Source organism: Haliaeetus leucocephalus, unplaced genomic scaffold (assembly GCF_000737465.1).
Source record: "Haliaeetus leucocephalus isolate CR32 unplaced genomic scaffold, Haliaeetus_leucocephalus-4.0 Scaffold101, whole genome shotgun sequence".
NCBI classification, from domain to species: Eukaryota; Metazoa; Chordata; class Aves; order Accipitriformes; family Accipitridae; genus Haliaeetus; species Haliaeetus leucocephalus.
The window spans coordinates 2,336,856-2,354,646 of NW_010972537.1; the positions used below are offsets into that span (position 1 = coordinate 2,336,856).

Here is a 17,791-nt window from a genome sequence, read left to right on the forward strand (position 1 = left end):
AAAGTAAAATAAAAAAAAAAAGAAAATAAAACCAAAGGAAACTAAACAGAGCCCCTTGAAATCCATGCATTGTTAACCCTTCATTTGTCACGGAGTTTAGACCAGTCACCTCAGCAGCAGCGTCTTTGCCTTGTACCACTGGAGCACGCAGCCAGCAACCCGCCTTGCTGTCATCTGCGGCTGTGCTTGTTTTTCACCAAGCTTTTTCTTTTCCCCCCCCCCCCCCCCCCCAATTGCCATAATAAACAAACTTTTAGGAGCCTGAAAAAATGGCCAAGGAGACAACAGTTCAGGCTGTTTCCAAGGCATCCGGAGAGAGTAGGAGGGTTTCAGCTATAATCCACCTGAGATGAGCAGGGCTGAATGCACCGACAGAAACACAGCACGGAATGCAGGAACACATTACTGAAGTTACACACGCAAACGCACGCTTTAAATTGGTGAGGGAATCGGCGTAAACCAAGCTGCCACCATTTCAGCAGCTCTTCCAGCTCCTCCGTGCCGCATTAGGGCACATGGGCGTAAAGCACCCGTCCCCGTGCAACCTGGGGAATCATATGCGGGAATTGATCTGGCTAAAAAAAACCCCAAAACCATAAATGCATCTTCAAAAAACACCTGCAGGGCTATTTTGAAGCTGGATCATTCCTCCCAGTTCAACTCATTGTGTTGCTCCACCGCCGATCCCTCCTGCAAAACGGAGGAGCGAAGCGGGGGAGCGTGGCCAGCACCGTGGGGCTTCCGAGCCGCTCCGGGCAAGTCGGGTGCCCGGGTGGGTGCTCCTCCTCCTCCTCCTCCCTCGATCGATCGTGGTCTCACCGTGTCGTCTGTGAGTTCAACTAGCTAAGCTGGCAGAAGACAAGCTCACTGCTCTCTCTGTCTCCATGCTGCACCAGGTTTTTTGCTAATTTAGCACCCTGGATTCAACTCCCTACGCAGTGAAACGAGCACCGCTGGGAAGGCGCTCCCACAGGAGCAGTACATCAGCTTATACTATCAAGCCATCCACTTCAGCCTTACTTAATCAAGTCTAAACAAACCGGTTCAGTATAGGGACTAATTTAACTCACTAGTTTAGTATCGCAGAGTTGAAGGCATAAAACCGTACTTCACTGAGCTAGGATAAAGGGACACAGGTCGTGTCTCCTTCACGCCATTGGCACTATAAAGGGATGTGGTGACCTGAGAAAGCGACGCTGGTGCTGGTACTTAGTTTGTCATTAAGCCTCTCTGTTTTAGTAACACTATTTGTATTTCTGGCTCAACTGATGACATCTGAACAAAAATTAAAAAAACAGAATTAAAATGAAAACAAGACCTCTAATTTCTTCTACGTAACAGGGGGTTGTATCTATTTCAACAAGTGGAAACTAACTCCAGAACAAGAGTGGCTCAACTCAAAGCACCTAATCCATTCAAAGAAGAAACAAATGCACATGCAAACGTACAGTCTTCTAGGCACAGTTACCAAAACATAAATAGGTAACTGCAAACACAAAAAACCCCTAAGTGTTTCCACAGAGCTTTCTGCACAAGTTTTTGGTTAGCACAGGTTTACTTACACAACTCCACTCACCAACAGATGCAATTTCTTTGTGAAGACAAGATGTAAGCTGCTATACAACCAATTTTTGAAATAAATATGAAGCGCTTTGAGACACTTCAGTCTTATACGAGAACTTGGAGATCTGGGTCTCCCAAGTGGAAGGCAGTGAGGGACATAAACTTACACTATCCTGAAACCACGATCTTGCAATCTGCACTAATATGAACTTTTACCATTTAAAAATCGTAAAAAAAAAAGCTCCCTCTTCAGCCAAGATTGTGCTCTGTGCTTACGCACTCTTGGTCTCTGAATGTCATCGAGGGCACATCTTGGAATGCCACACGGTATGCAGCTGATGAGCAAAGAGCTTGGATTCTCTTCCCCTGCAGCTTTACGAATGCCACAGGGTACTCGTTATGCAGGCAGACTACATTAAATCTGCAAATATGTCCACTTGTTCGGTTCAGCACAACAGTGCCAAAATATGCATCTAGAGGATACATCTCCACTAACAAAAGGAGCAGGAATCCTCTCTCTCAACCTCCTCTGGAGGTGTTTTATTCACTGCTCAGTGAAGTGCATGGTAAACTGCAACCATGAGCAGAATGCTATTTAAAGGCACTTAAACAGGTCAGAACTAGAAATGTAACGGTAAACAGGATAAATGAAACAAACAGCTAGCTTCCTGGAAGCAAGCAAAAAACCTAAACGCATCAAGGGAAGACTGATGTCATTCTATTAAACAAGAATAAAACAAAATGAAATTCAAGGGATGTTTAAAGTTTGTATCTTGTTTCTCATACGTAGCAAAGCAATATCAGTGTGAAGTCTACCAGGGCCCATATAATCCTACTAAACAGATTGAATCTGGGCAGAAATCGAGTTAGGAAACAAGAATTCGCATTGCTCTGAAAGGAGAATCAGCAAAACTAATTATTAACCGCCTCCCTATTCTGCTGCAATACAGAAAGTCAACAAATAACATTTCCTAAGCCAAATGCAAGAACCTGACGTGCGAGGTGGCTCTGACGGACACACGCTGCTCTCTCTTTGGTCACCAAACTTCCTAAAAACACAGAGATCCTGAAGATGCGGCCAGTTTGATACGCTTCCCACAGGCTGTCGAAGAAAACTGCCTGGTCATCTCAGGTGGATTCAAAAGGAAGAATGCAACCCGCACGCCTCCTCCAGTCCCTCCGACCGACCAGCCCCGGAGCGATCCCAGCAGAGATCTCCTGCCACAGCTCGGCAGGGACAAAGCGCTGCTCAACCCCATCGTACGCTGGGTGGGGGCGAACCCAGGGCAGTTTGGGATTTACCACTGTACCTTTTAAATAGTTACAAAACATATACACAAAACTCTACAACCCTTAGGAACCCGGGGAAGGGAAGGGAGCATTGAGAACACAGCACAAGGCAGGCAGCAGGAGCATCTGCTTTCGGATTCCCAAGAGAGAGGAGGAGAAGAAGAGAGAGAGGTTTCATATCATTAGATTAGAATGGAAACCACAGGGCAGGAAAATGCATTCAGATTTATTTTTTTTTCCTGAGGTGGAGGAAGAACCCAAGAGTGAGTGAGTGGCCTCCAGAAAGATCCATTTCCTTTGCTTCACCATCAGATCACCAAACTGTTGTTTTTCCATTATTAAGTGAATACCAGGTGCTTCGTGCAGCTACACCCCACTCAAACACTGGGGGCTCCCATTTTCATGCTAAGCAGGAATAATCTTGCATTCTTTTTAAAACAGGAATTATTTTGCGTAGAGAAGGATGCAAAGATACCACAAAATTACACTTTGGGTGTTTTCTCATTCTGTTCAGATTCTGCCCCATCCCTCATACAGGCTATCAGTTTTGCAACTGCTTTTTGCTGTAAGACGACAAAAAAGCAGTAGAAAACTGCATGGTCAAGGACTGAAGAACATATCTTTGGATTGCTTTCTTTTTTTATATATTTATTAAGGGTTCAGGATAAAATTCGTCAAGGAGCTCTTCAGCTATAATTTTTGTTTTAACTGAAAACCAGAAACCTTGGGCTTTAACAACTGCACAAGAAGGTACTTTTCATAGTCATAAATCAAGTCTTCACAGAAATCCTCCAACGTTAGTGTTGCCTAGAAGGGAAAGAGCAGCCGTGGGCATTTAATACAGGGCTGTATGGATGGAAAAGAGAGAACGAAGTTCATGTGCGGAGAGGAAAACACTGTTCTGGAAAGCACAGGCAGTGGGGGATGAAGGACAGAGCTCACCACTTTGCCGGGCCAGTTATTTTTGTTCTCTCTTTTGCAATTACATCCAAACAAGTAGGGATTTGGTAGAGGCCAGAGGCTATTCCCAAAGCCAAATAGAAATGACTAAAATCAAGACTAATTCACAGATAGCTCTGGCCTATAAATATCAGAAGAACAGCAGAGAGCAGAATAAATATTTACAAACTCAGCATAGCTGATTGTTTTGGTAAAGCGTATAGATTTTTATCCACACAGGGAAATAAAGCTCTCTAACTAAGCCATATAGACATTTACTTGTTGAGACTGTCTTATTAAAAAAAAAAACAAAAAACAAAAACAAACCAAAAAACATGGTATTAAGCACAAACAAAGGATGGGGAAAGGGCTAACACTCATTTCGTTTGTGTACAGATCAACTGCTTTCTGGTTTCCAGCTAATACAGAGACTGAAGAATTTCAGAATGCATCTTGAGCAACATGGGTGGAAATTTGCAGAGGGCTCTGAACATGAACATACCCCAGAATATATGTTGAAGCAAAGAGGCCATCTTAAGACTGTGAACCTCAAATCCAAGCGAAAGGCATAGACTCTAAACTTAGCTTAGCTTAGCTGAATTGCAACTTCAAAATCTCTTGTGTGCATGCACACATGTGCACACACGTGTGTGGGGGGAGGAGGGAAACTTTGTTTTAATTGAAAATGGGAATCTTAGCATTGATTAAGTCAAGCAGAGTATAGACATGCACTGTGCAAGCTACCCCCATAGAGCTTTGGCAATGCACCTCGCTCCTGACCTGCAAAACTCCCTGCTATTCCAGTGCTGAACCTCCTGGGCAGAGAGAGAATCACATCAATTTGTCATTGTGGTGATACTGGTTACGTGATGAGAACCAATTGCCAATTAGGACAAAGATCACTGAATCTCTCTGCAGCTGACCTGAGCAACGTTTGAAATCTCACCTCCAGAGAAATAAATTACCTTTTAACCCTCAGTAAAACCTCCCTCTTAATATATAGGTGTGTGAATGCAAATTCAGTGGGGAGAAGACCACATGGGGCAGGGCAAGTGGAATGAGGATGCTTGTATTAAGCATCAAATATCTCAAACATGAAAAGTCAGTATCTCAGAAGTGCTGAGTAAGTCTGCAAAACAGGGTAAATAAAATCCTTTCACATATGAGATATGACAGGTCTTCTATAGAAATATTTTAATGTAACATGTTGGGGGGGTGGGGAGGTTAGGCTTTGTTCTTACAGTCTCCCATCACACAAAGCTGTTTTACCTTATTCTGCCTTCCCCACAGGGCACCCACGGCTAGTGCAATGGGAACGGGTTGGCATGAAGGCTCAAGGGACTGACTCCCTGTTTGTTCAAAAGGCTGGGAAACCTGATCCCACGTTACAGACAGGAGTGTCTAGGAGCATTTGTACATGCTGCCCAGAAATGACCATGCTCAGAGTCTGGAGTCAGAGGGAACAGGAGACAGTCCCCAAAATAGCTTTTCCCTTCCCCCATCACACTAATTCCTGCTGATCTCTACAGAGTATATTCTCTAGGCGATGAACTGCCTTTTACTCTGCAATCAAAACAAGAGAAGCGGGTACAGAAACAGGACTTACCTTCGAGCCACGCTCATTAAAGATTATCTCTACATCAAGGATTTTGCCGAATTGCTGCAGAGAGACAAGGGGAAAAAAAAAAGATTTATTTTTGGCAATCCATTTTTCCTACCTTTTGGGGGCTGGCTTAGTGCAAGAAGGGAGTTGAGAATATTTCCATTTCTAGCATACAGACAAAGGCATAAAATCCCAGTGACGTGACCCAGTTCTCTTGGGTTAGGACATGTGGGTCCTCTTGGTCACAGACCCCAGGTTTTCTCACAAAGTCTAAAGGAAGAAAAACAATCTCCAGAAGAGTTTTAGGGATTTGAAGCAGCTTTTCTTTCCCCCCTTTTAATCTAAACAATTCTTTCCTCCCTCATTCTACTATTTCATCTAAGACATGGCTATATGATTTCATCTCAGACATCTAACAACATTTCTCAAATGTAATTCAGCATTTCATCTTCCTCCTGAAGTGGCTATCACAAAGAGAAACTTAACAGCGATGTTGTTTCTCTGGAGGGGATAGTCACATAAGACTCCCAACCTCAGGGATTCCAAACTCTGAATCTCCTTCCCTCCCCCTCCCTTTACTTTCCAAAGCTCCAAGCCTTCAAAACAATTGGTGGCAGATTCAGAAACCATGAAAATGGCCAACTCCCAACAGTTTGTTTTTCGGAAAAAGATCATTCCACTTCAACCTGTGACATACAGGAGACTGTCGATAACCTATGCGAGTTTATCGCATACGATAGAATTCTGACCTCTGCCTGGAGCCCCCGAGGAGAGAAGGGCCCCACTACTCTGCACTGTTTCAACAACCGCCTCCAAAGAGCTCCCTACTTCGCACAGAAAAAAAGTGGAAAACAAGACCTACAACCTAGAAAGGAGATTTACCACACTCTGTGGAACCATATATAGATCACAACCTTCACCTTGGAACATATTAAAATATTTTTATTGAACTGGCCAGATTCAAACCAGTAACCTGTAGGTAAAACCATGACCACTGCAACAGAGCCCTGCAATGCTCTGTCCTCTAGAAGTGTCGATGTTTTATTTCCAAACTGGAGCTCTGCTCTCCAGAAAGACAGGTCTAAGATCTCATTTTCAGGAGCATACATACGGAGCAGTCTTCATTCTAGAGACGTATATTGCACTCAAACAAATGCTGTATCTGAGCCCCATTATTTACAAAAGCTTCCATCAACATGGTTTTGATCTCACTGGTTGCAGAAGGTTGAAAGGGGGTAGCAAATGAAGGAAGGGTCAACAAGAAAAGAAAGGATAGTTTCACAGTTAGGAAAGATGATGAACACAGCCTCCGGGCACTGGGACACTCTCCACTTTGCCACAGTGCTCTTAATATACTATTTGCCCTTTTTTTTTTTTTTTTTGAATTAACATTTCTATTAGGAGTCAAATGGGTATAACGCTTATTTTGTGGGTGCCCTGCTTGAAAGACTTGTGGCCAGATTTGCAAACATGGAACATTTACAACAGCGAGCCATGATGGCTGAGGAGAAGCTCTGAATATGTAAAGCAATAAAAAGCCATTAAATCCCTCGAACAAGTATTCCACAACTGTCTTTAAGCAAACAAAACGCTTCCAACAATTTTAGCTATAGCTTCTGTCTGCTTCCATTCTCCGTTCTTAAAAAGGAGATAGTTGTATTCTTTTACAAATGTTGGTTCACAGATGTTGTTTTTACTGTTCTATTGTTTAAGGACAATACTTGATCTTCTATTCATCCCAAGAACAATTGAATTCACAATATCCCACGTTACACGAAGTTTGAATAATGCTAATGTAAACATGCATCTTCCTTGAAACCTCAACATCTCAACAGCTTAGGCTTGATCCATGCTGGATCATCTTTTGACCACTGCTGTGCCAATCACAGCTAAAATGCATTTTCTATTTCTATCCCACGCTTGGTGTGGGCTTGTCTATAAAGGAGATTAGCCGTTGATTGCTTTTTGTTGTCTTTGTTGCATATGGCTTGGGCACTGCCATGAAAGAAATCAGTCATGTTTGCTTCCTTGGTAGGCTATTTCAGTGTCGTTACACGACAGGGGCTGAACCAATTTAACAGCTCGTGGCTGCTGAAGGGCTGTCCCTGCTCCCTTGTCCTTCCTTGTCTGGTCTGCCCAGCTTCCTAAAGCTGGCCCCAGTTTTCATTCTCACCTGTAGATAAACTGATACAGCCCACCAATCCTGCAAAAAAATTCCCAACAAAAGGAATAAATACAAGGGTTTTGACCATTCACTGATCTGAAGTGCTTCAAAGGGTCAGGTGAGCATCAGGGCTCGGAGAAGCAAAAGGGAGCAGAAAGCAGAACACCCTGCCCGAGAGCAGGATCTGTCCCTGCCAGATCAGCTCAGCTGCCTAGCCTTGCGACACACGCTGAAACAGCCGGGCTCTCGATAAACGCGAATGCCAAAATTATTTTCAAATCTTCAAAGCCATCAAAAATCACCGTTTTCTACCTCATTAGAATCATCTTGAAAGAGAACAAACTGTGCAGCTTCTGGTGCACAATTATGGCGTGCCATCTTCCCCTTTCTCCACACCCAGCTGGGCCTGGATCCTGGGTACGACTGCCAGCACCGCCTGCCAGCTCCGCGCGGCTGAGCTCACCGCGCAGGGTTCCACACCAATAGGAAATCCTGCCTCGTGGGTTTAATTTCTGGTGGCTGACAAAAAGCTGGCGGTGACGCTGAGCACAAGCAGTCTGACCTAGCTCCGTGAGAGGTGGCAGGGCCGCCTCCCTGCCCTGTAGATGATGGAGGTACGTAGTTTTCTAGATGACAGAATTAAGATCACCAAATCCTGCGGTTGCAGTGAGGGCACGCTTGATGCCTACTGCAACGGGCTACATCCACCCATGCAAACCGCCCCATCTCTTTTCTACCTAGGAACTGTGGGTGTATGAAGAGGCAGGAGGGAAGGACCTGCTTGGGAGAGAAGGAACAGAGACAACGGGCTGACTGCTGAACCGAGGTTTGCTGGGGAAGAGTTTCCTGCTCCGTGAAATTCCCTGGAAGAAAGCAGCATGGCCGGGAGGCAGGAGAACATGCGCTGGGCTCTTCAAGACCCTGCTGCAACCGTTACCACAGCTGCTCCGACAGCTCCTAACACCACGGCTCTTGTCCTCACTGCTGCAACCGTTACAGCAGGTCCAGCACTGGAGGCACTTTTTTTTTCTTTGGTAGCGTGCCAGAATTTTCCTGAAGAACGAAAGCAGGAAGAAAAAGAACTAGTTCATTTTAACAGTTTACATCTCCTTCAAATCTGAATCTAATTTAGTGGAACATGAAAAGGCACTTTGTTCTCTGATGGTGCTTCCCCTACCAAATGTCAACAGCCTACTGCAAACAATGGAAGTTTTAAGAGCTCCTTAGCGAAAGGTCACAATTTTTGTATGGAAAATGCTAGGCCATCTAAATAAAAGGGTCAACGCCAAATGGACATGGACCCATAGTAATTTTTTTAAATCATGTATACAGGCATGTTTGTATTTTCCAGCAGACAGAGGGTCTGGCCAAATAAAACAAGATCCATGCTTAGGTCATCCATGAAGACTAACCCTCTAGTCTCTAACCCTGAAGACATGAATCACTGTTCTCACAGGATTTCTTCACTCAACGATTACCAAGAATGTCTACTTACAACCCTGCACAGCAGCAGGGGAAAAAACTCCTCAGCAGAGTTCACAAGCTCTGAAGAAAGCATTGCAGCACTGCACATCTCAAATCACTGAATGGTTTGGGTTGGAAGGGACCTTAAAGATCATCTAGTTTGGGTGTTCCAGGGACACCTTCCCCTAGACCAGGCTGCTCAAAGCCCCATCCAGCCTGGCCTTGAACACTGCCAGGGATGGGGCATCCACAGCTTCTCTGGGCAACCTGCTCCAGTGCCTCACCACCCTCACAGTAAACAATTTCTTCCTAATATCTAATCTAAATCTATCCTCTTTCAGTTTAAAACCATTATCCATCATCCCCGATAAAGACTCCCTCCCCATCTTTCTTGTAGGCCCCCTTTAGGTACTGGAAGGCTGCCACAGGGTCTCCCCGCAGCCTTCTCTTCTCCAGGCTGAACAACCCCAACTCTCTCAGCCTGTCTTCACAGGAGAGGTGCTCCAGCCCTCTCATCATCTTGGTGGCCCTCCTCTGGACCCACTCCAACAGCTCCATGTCCTTCTTATGTTGGGGGCCCCACAGCTGAACGCAGTACTGCAGAGGGGGTCTCACGAGAGCAGAGGGGCAAAATCACCTCCCTCAACCTGCTAGCCTGACTTCTTTTCATGCAGCCCAGGATGCAATTGGCTTTCCGGGCTGCAAGCACACATTGCTGGCTCATATTCAGTCTTTCATCCACTAATACCCCCAAGTCCTTCTTCCACATGCTTCCCACCATGACTTAAAAAGCTTACTACGTGACCAAGAAGCCAGCATCCCCCATCACATGTCAGATGGTGCAAGAAGCCTCCTCCATGAGCTGCTCATGCACACATCGTATGATGGATAGACAGACAAACGCACACACTTCCAGTCATGCTGTGGCACAGGAGCTATAGCATCTTGTTCTTAGTCCTCCGTTCCCTGGAGTGACCTTGTACCAGCTTTTAGTTATTTTTCTGTAAAGCAGGTAAATGAGAATCATCTCCTCTACAATGGTAGCAGGGGCTGTTGGAAATAACAGTTTTAAGAGGCATAAAGATATTAACAGACATCAGCTATGACCAGAGACCAATTTTCTTGCTTGAACATGATGTACCTTATCATAGATGCAAGGGCATTGTGCAAAGAAGGGTATATGCATGCTGTGTGTTTCTTTCCACACAGATGACATGAAGGCAGCAGATTTTTCCAGCAGAGGCCATAACTACATTAGATATAATAAATTTGAGAGATCTGGCACCAGAGAGCTTTTGCCTTCCAAGGCACTGACAGTTTGGTAGGGCCCCTCCTGTACGCTCTATTCCAGCTGGCCCTGCCTCCTCTCCCTGTCTAGAGCTTTCAAAATCAGCTCCAAAACGTGCCAGACAAATAATTTAACCCTAAAGATGCAAAAAACAGGGAGTACCAGGCGAATTCTCTAGAAATCACGGAACAACAAAAGGTAACATGAGCCACCATTCAACAACCTCGCAGCCCTATAAGAGAACTCTATGCCCAAGCAGCTTTGCACCAGCCCCACAAAATTCTCTCAGAAATGAGTGCAGCGAACTAACTAAACCTCGAAGGTGCCAAACAGTCCATTCTCAAAGATGGTGAAAATTCAAAATAGCCAGAAAACCAACCTTCTATACAAGAAACCATTTCAGGTCCTCAGGCTTTTGGTGCATAAGTAAGAGCATTTCATATGGAGGACAGGTCCATGCTGCAGAGAGAGTCCTTACCCCAACTCCCAGCTCCACGGGATATACTTTCAGCTGAGAACAGCTGGCTCCATCGTAGTGTGTATTAGCCAGTGCTTAGTTATGGCAGCATGGGGTCTGCCAGAGCTACACGCTGCTACCAGTGCATGAACTTCCTCACCTAAAGCTGGGTCACATCTCTCCAAAATAGTGGGGCCAACCCCGCTACAGCCAACCCTGTCCAGCCAAGCAGCACCAGTATGCTCGGCTGACAGGAAGATAGAAGCATTGAGGATTTATAAACTGAAGCACTGCCATAGTTTACCAACTGAACAGACAGTCAACAAGCACCAACAAGCCCTTATTATGGTTGACCTGTTGCCCAACAAAACGCATGTCTTCTAAGAAACCAGACTTTAAAAGGAAGCCGCACAAAGAGTACAGATTTCTAACGGGATTTACAGATCGCAGCCATCCCAGCAAACAAAGTGACGAGGAACATACTTTCTCAGGCATTTGTTATCCTCTGACTCACCAATAAAAAGATTTTTACACAAAACAGTGAGATGGGGGCGAACAGTACCACAAGGTGCCGCTCCAGAGGTCTTAACAGCAGGCCAGCTTCCAGGTCTACGCTTCCAGCTCCTTGTGCCGTCCCCAGAGGTGTGACTGCACCACAGCCTGCTACTGCTGCCACAGAAAAGGTACTTGAACCCATGCCCACAAAGGCAGCATACATTCAAAGCTCACTTTGAGAGGACTCGCACATGTAGTCTGAATCCATACAAAATTGGGTTGTAAAAGACAACTCCATCTGATTTTACCCAGGCCTTTTATGCAAGTAAATCCAGCTACAGCACAGCACTGCTTCCCAAACGATGTTCAGACCACTCTCACTGCAGACTCTTCCAGCAACTCATACGAAAACCTCAACAAATCTTAGATAAAAGCGTGATCCAGCCATCGCTGCCTTCTACCAGATGGTCACTACAGAAGTTTCTACGTCCTCTGGCGTCAGCACACTGTTTTTGCAGAGCAAGACAGACAGTACCATAGTTGCTGACGGCTGCGGCAGCACAGGTACCCCTGCGCAGAAGTACCAGGGTCCCCAGCGCAGCCGCGCAGAAAAAGCAGGACCCTCAAGCAGCAGAGAGTGCACCGGTCACTTGCAAAAGATGACTCCAGAAATCAGACTGGTGAAACACATCAGGATAAAGAGCACTGCCTGTTCTAACTCTACCCAACATCAGCAGGAACAAAGTCCTGCCCTGTGACAGGGCTGGAGCTCGCTCTCATCGCGGGGAGAGCCTGGAAATTAGAATTATCACAAAGAGGCCACCTTGTGTCAGAACGTTTGCTCTCCAACACTGGCACGTAGGACCTTGTTATGCATGTTCGGTGGCCAGTACTATTTAGAGACGACAAAACTAAAATACATCTCGATACCCAGAAGACAGGATCTCCTCCTTCAGATGTCCAATCCACTCAGAAGAAAGCAGAGTCTCTTTCAGCAACTTTCCTACTGCTGTACTTCAGGCCTCACTGCATCAACACCTGCAGGTCAGAGCTTCTTGGTCTGTTGTATTATTTACCTACTCACTTTAACACCTAATGAGTCATTTTCTGCCATTGCCAATACTTGTGTATCATAAATTACTTGTGTATTTAAATTTATTTACTGGCAAATACAGACTTCAAATTTTACCAAATTCTTGGTGAGAAAGAGCTGTAGTCTAACTTGTTATTGGTTTAGCCTCAAACTTTAGGCTCACGGAGATGTTTTGCACTTGACACCAGAATGAAGTTGGATGAGAAATTATATCCACGGAGATATTTTAGGAAGTGCAAAGTGCCAAAATGTTTCCCCGGAGGCCGAGATCTGAAGGCTACAAGAGCTTCCAAAAATATCTGAGCTCCCCGAGCTGTGTTGTTTAGGTCATACAAAGCAGTGGTCTACCACAAACATACACCATCAAGGACCTCGCAGTAGAGATATGAATTATGCTTAGAAAAGGAAAAGGATAACAACATTACCTGCCTTAAAAATCTAATGTTAAAAAAAAAGTAGCTACTATTCTGTCACCTTTAATAAATGAAATTATTAATAACTTCATTAACTGAAAGTTATTAAATGTGACAGAACATTCATCAACATGTAAAACAGCTATGCATTATTACTGCTGTAGCTGATAACACACAAAACCCCTTTATCAACTGGGCTAATGATATTCCCCAACAGAGGCAGTTAACAGCCTACAAGTAGTACGAATGGAGTGAGCATGTTGTAAAAAAGGCAATGTCTCCATCTGAAGCCAGAGCCTGAGAGAATTCACACCCTGTAGTGGGCTATCCCACCTTCATCTGCAATCGTCATCAACATAGTCCTTATTTTTATCTTATACTATGTCCTTTTTTAAAAATAGTTTAAGATTCTTGAGCAAAGAGCATTTCACCATGGTTAATTCTGAGAAACATCAATTCTGCCTCCTCATACTGTTGCTCTCACAACAGATAAGAAGGATTTAGTGCACAGACACCCATATGAACTACCAAAATGATCCATTTTGCTTGGTTTAGTGGAGGCAATTAATGATTCAGCTTGAGAACAGATGGATTTTCCTCCTGCAGGCAGTCCAACCCAGCCTCCATCTTCCCCAGGAGACTCTGAAGTCCAGAACTGACCAGAGTAACCCAGTCAATTTTATACTGGGAGGAAAACTGCTTCTTGAAGCCTAAGAGGGAAGGACTGAAGCTATCAGCCATGAGGTACCAGCACAGACACTATCATAGCACAAAGTTGAAAGGACTGGAAACATGCTGAGGGAAATGTGAGCTTTTCTTCTGCATACGTAGTCCAGTAAGGAAGGGGACAGCCTACCAGCAGTAAAGGAGAAGGCTACTACCATCATGTCAGAGTCCTTACACACACTAGCCAAAGAACGTCCCTCAAACTGGGTAATAAGATTTTGAAAAGAGTTGTTAACTTGTTTTTAACACTGATGGCAACTCTTCTACTCCCTGGTAAGCTGTTCCATTGTTTAAATTAGCCTAAATGACTAAGAATTTTTCTTTTATTTCAAGGTTAATTGTGTTAATTCTCAGCTTCCAACTGGAAAATCTTATTATGACTATAAACAAGACCTAAACCCCCTATTAGTAGGTATCATCCATGCATAAGCACCTGTACAGAACAGACTTGTCATCTTCCAACCTTTCATTAACAAGCTGAGTAAATCATGTACCCAACACCTTACACAGTTAAAAAGCCACTCATCTTCCAAGCCCTAGATTATTTTCTTGGTCCTAAACTGATCTCAGAACTGAACAAAATTATGCAGTCACAGTCTTGTCAACTTTGAACATGAGCAAGATCACATCCCTCCTTCAACCTGATAACCCCCTTTGCATTGCTGAAGCAACTGTCTTCAATGACCACTAGTACTCTCCCAAATCAGTGTTTTCCAAAGAAAGCTTTCCATCCTACAAGCACAGCCTGGTTCCCACATACTCCATACTCTGCACTGAGCTGCACCAAACATGTTTTTGTGGGATTTATCATCAGTTAACCAGGCATTCTCTAACAGTAACCTTATCTTTCTCTTTCCTCCTCCTCCTCAGATAGGTTTTTAACTGCAAACCTTACTGGCAAGGTTTTAATAGTCCTGTCTCCATGGGTTGATACAGATACTGAGTAGGACTGCGACTCAAACAGATCCCTGGGGAAACTGACACTAGAAACAGTCTTGATCACTGATGTCCCCCCAATAACTACTACTTTTTATTACCTACCATTAAAGAGGTTTTTAATCCCCCTAATGTGTGTTATGTTTATTTGAGATAAGTCTTCTTTTTCTTAAAAATCAACATTGGTCACTTTGACAAATTCAATTGGTTGAGTAATGTTCAACGATTATCAGTATTGCTTTGTACAACCTTGTCAAAATAGACAAGACAGTATTTCTCTGCAAAGATGTGTATTACCTTATACAAAGTCACGCTGAAGAGATATTACACCATTTCTTCAGATTCTAATGCTTTTTAAAACTTTCCAAAATTGTTTTTATCTTGGATCAATGTATGCATACATAGTTAGGAGCTCTTTGGGGCATCTCTTTCAATTTTTTCAATAGTGAATCCCGGTGGGCAGCGTTCCAGCCTTCTGCAACTCCCCTAGCTTAAAAGAATTGGCTAAAAATTAACATTAATGAATAAAAGAGCTCCTTGCTTTGGCTATTATCTTTGGACATACCTCATCTAGATCTGCTGGTTTTTAAATATTAGCGAGCACTGTCTCATCCTCCTTTCTTATAAACTATATACAAAACCAGATATGGTACAAATAACCTCCTCTTAAATCATAAACACTGCAAGTTGGGGGGGGTTGTTGGTTTTTCTGTTTTGTTTTTGTTTGTTTTGTTGTTATTTGTGGGTTTTCCCCCCGCCCCAAACACACATTTTATATTGTACCTACACCTAGATCTTTTCTCTTTGCATGTAAAAGATTGACACCTTCTCCTCTGAACCTACATCACCAATATCTCCACGATTAGCACATTTCCTTTCTCACCTGCTTCTTCAAGTTTGCAGTTACATTCACTGCTGTTTATTTTCTCCTCCTCTTCATCCTCCCTGCCTAATGTGCAGAATGCTTTCTGTTTTATTAACACAGTTTCAGTGGCTGTGGAATCATGACTTTTTGGCCATCAGTATGATTTTGTTGAACACTTTATAGCTTCCATTAACACTCCCCTTTTAAAGGTATCTTCCCGGGCAGTTATCCTGCCAATTGTTTAAACTCGAAGAAACAGACTCTTCTAAAGCTCCTTACATTACTGCCTGATGCCATATTCTGTTTGCACAAAGTAAATACAGACAAATAACAATCACTGGTACCTAGGCAACCGTGGGATTTCAGGTCAGCCATTAACTCTTCTTTATCTGCTGGAACAAGGTCAACTATTGATTTATTCCACAGTGGGTGCAGAACTGTGTGCATTAAAAAATGACCTATTCCTTCTAGAAGCTTTCTGGAAGTCTTTTTATTGGCATCATGAAATGTCAAGTAAATATTACCTGTTTTAAGCAGCCTATTTTATTTGCCTCCCTATAAGAAGCATATACATAAGGAAATGTTTGTTCCATTCCTGAGGATATCTCAGGGACCTGTTAGAAACACATTAACAGGTGAGAGATGGTTTCAAACTCGAATAACTTGAATTTGTCTGGAAATCCTTATGTCCGCAGCTCTCACAAACAGTGAAGATTTTGAAAGCATTATGTAATATCCATTTAATCACACATGGGACAACACGTCTGAAGTCCACCTCTACTCAAGTCTGGACAAAAGCATTTGCTAGTGTTCTGCGCCCCAGGACTGGGCTGACCTCTTGCATGCTGTTCCATCCTCAGGGGACTTCTTTACTCCCTCCCTACCATCACATTTATTTCTTCCTCCACGGCTTTGCTGTCTACCCAATTCCTCTCTTTGTACAGTAGCTTGGGAAAATGACTCCAGGCAAGGATTTTGAGTCTCTCAGATATGACGTTGAGGAGATGTGACCTGACACACAGAAGGCAGAGGGAGAAGATGGGGGTTACAAGCTAGCCACAGCTGAAGACTCAGACAACCATGAGTCCCCTGTAGGAGAAAGGGTTGGTTTCAGTGAGTCACCCAAGGGAAAGCATCCTGATCCTGAAAAAGAAATAGGACCAAGGAGGATTCAGAGAAACACTCTCCTGCTTGAGGCTCTGAGCATGCTGAGAGAAGCAGCACTGAGAGAAAAACAGAGATGTGCAAGAACCATTGATTATTTCTGTGGCAAAGTAGCAAAGATCTCTATTATGGGAAAATGGCGCATGGCTTTTTTTGTGTCCCAAAACACAAATACTCTTCTGGAAGGCATACCTCTCAGCAAACACAGGGCCAGGTGAACTACAGCAAAACGTTTTACAGGGAATTTACCCTGTTAAAATCACATCACTGTCCTGGAACTTGAGATGATATTTAGAGGAAAAATAAACAAACAACAAATAACTTGAGGGCCACTAGAAACCAACTCATATAGTGTATTTCCCCACCCCTTGTACGTACAACAAGTGGCACTGTACAGGCCCAAAAATAATAGGAAGCCTTAATGCAAGCAGTTAGGCTGCATTTTCTACAAGTCACTTCTCAGGACAGCAGTTCATTCAAATTCCCTGGGTCTCCCCATCTGCAAAGCAGAAATGAGAGTCACCAGGACAGGGACTTTCTTGTCATTTCCATCTCATCCATATCCCCCACACCAGGGGCACAGGGAGGAACAGCATCAAGGTAAAAGAGCGTGAAAGGGGCCAGTCATCAAGCCAAGCACCGGTCCCAAAGAAAGGGGCAGCAACAACATGGAACAATTTATGTAAGCGACGCAGCTCCCAGGAGAGGGGAGTAGCAGTAGCACAGAGCAGGACATGCTAAATACAGATTGTAGCAGGTGGTCCAAGAACTGGCTGTGATTTCAGCAACCGGTTTATCCAAACCGGACGGAACTGCCTACTGCACAGCCCTGCAACAGCAAAAAGCAAGTTAAAAAACACAAAAGCAGAACAAGCAACTGAGAAGATTCAGCAATCACAGATTGCCAGGAGATGAGTTTCACCCTGAAAACATTCCCACAGATGTCAAGAGTGTGACAATCTAATGTATGAACAACATGGAACCAAACCCAGGCCTCTTGCAACAGAATCACAATTTTCGCTGGGACCTACCTCCAGAGGTCATTTAGTGCAACACCTACTCAAAGCAGGTCTAATGAGACCTGGTTGGCCAGGCTGTGTCCAGTCAAGTCAAATAACTTCAAGGATGGAGGCTCCACAACCTCTCTCAGCAACATGTTCCACTATTTAACCACCCTCACAGTAAAAAAACCAAAAAAACAAAAAAACCAAAAAAAACCCCCCAAACCCAATATCTAATTTAAATTTCCCATGTTCCAACTTGTGTTTGTTGTCTCTCCTCTCATCATTACACACAACCAGAAAGAATCTGGCCACATCTTTTCTGTATCC

The 17,791-nt window shown here is 43.9% G+C and overlaps 1 protein-coding gene across 3 annotated transcripts in view; it reads right to left on the reverse strand.

Annotated features, from left to right (window-relative positions):
* RBFOX2 (RNA binding protein, fox-1 homolog (C. elegans) 2) overlaps positions 1 to 17,791 on the reverse strand; it is a 109,643-nt gene that overhangs the window by 26,573 nt on the left and 65,279 nt on the right. For all 3 annotated transcript variants that reach the window (XM_010585383.1, XM_010585382.1, XM_010585381.1), the window contains one exon: positions 5,399 to 5,452. In XM_010585383.1, the coding sequence (XP_010583685.1) occupies positions 5,399 to 5,452 (54 nt within the window). The remainder of the gene's footprint in view (positions 1 to 5,398; positions 5,453 to 17,791) is intronic.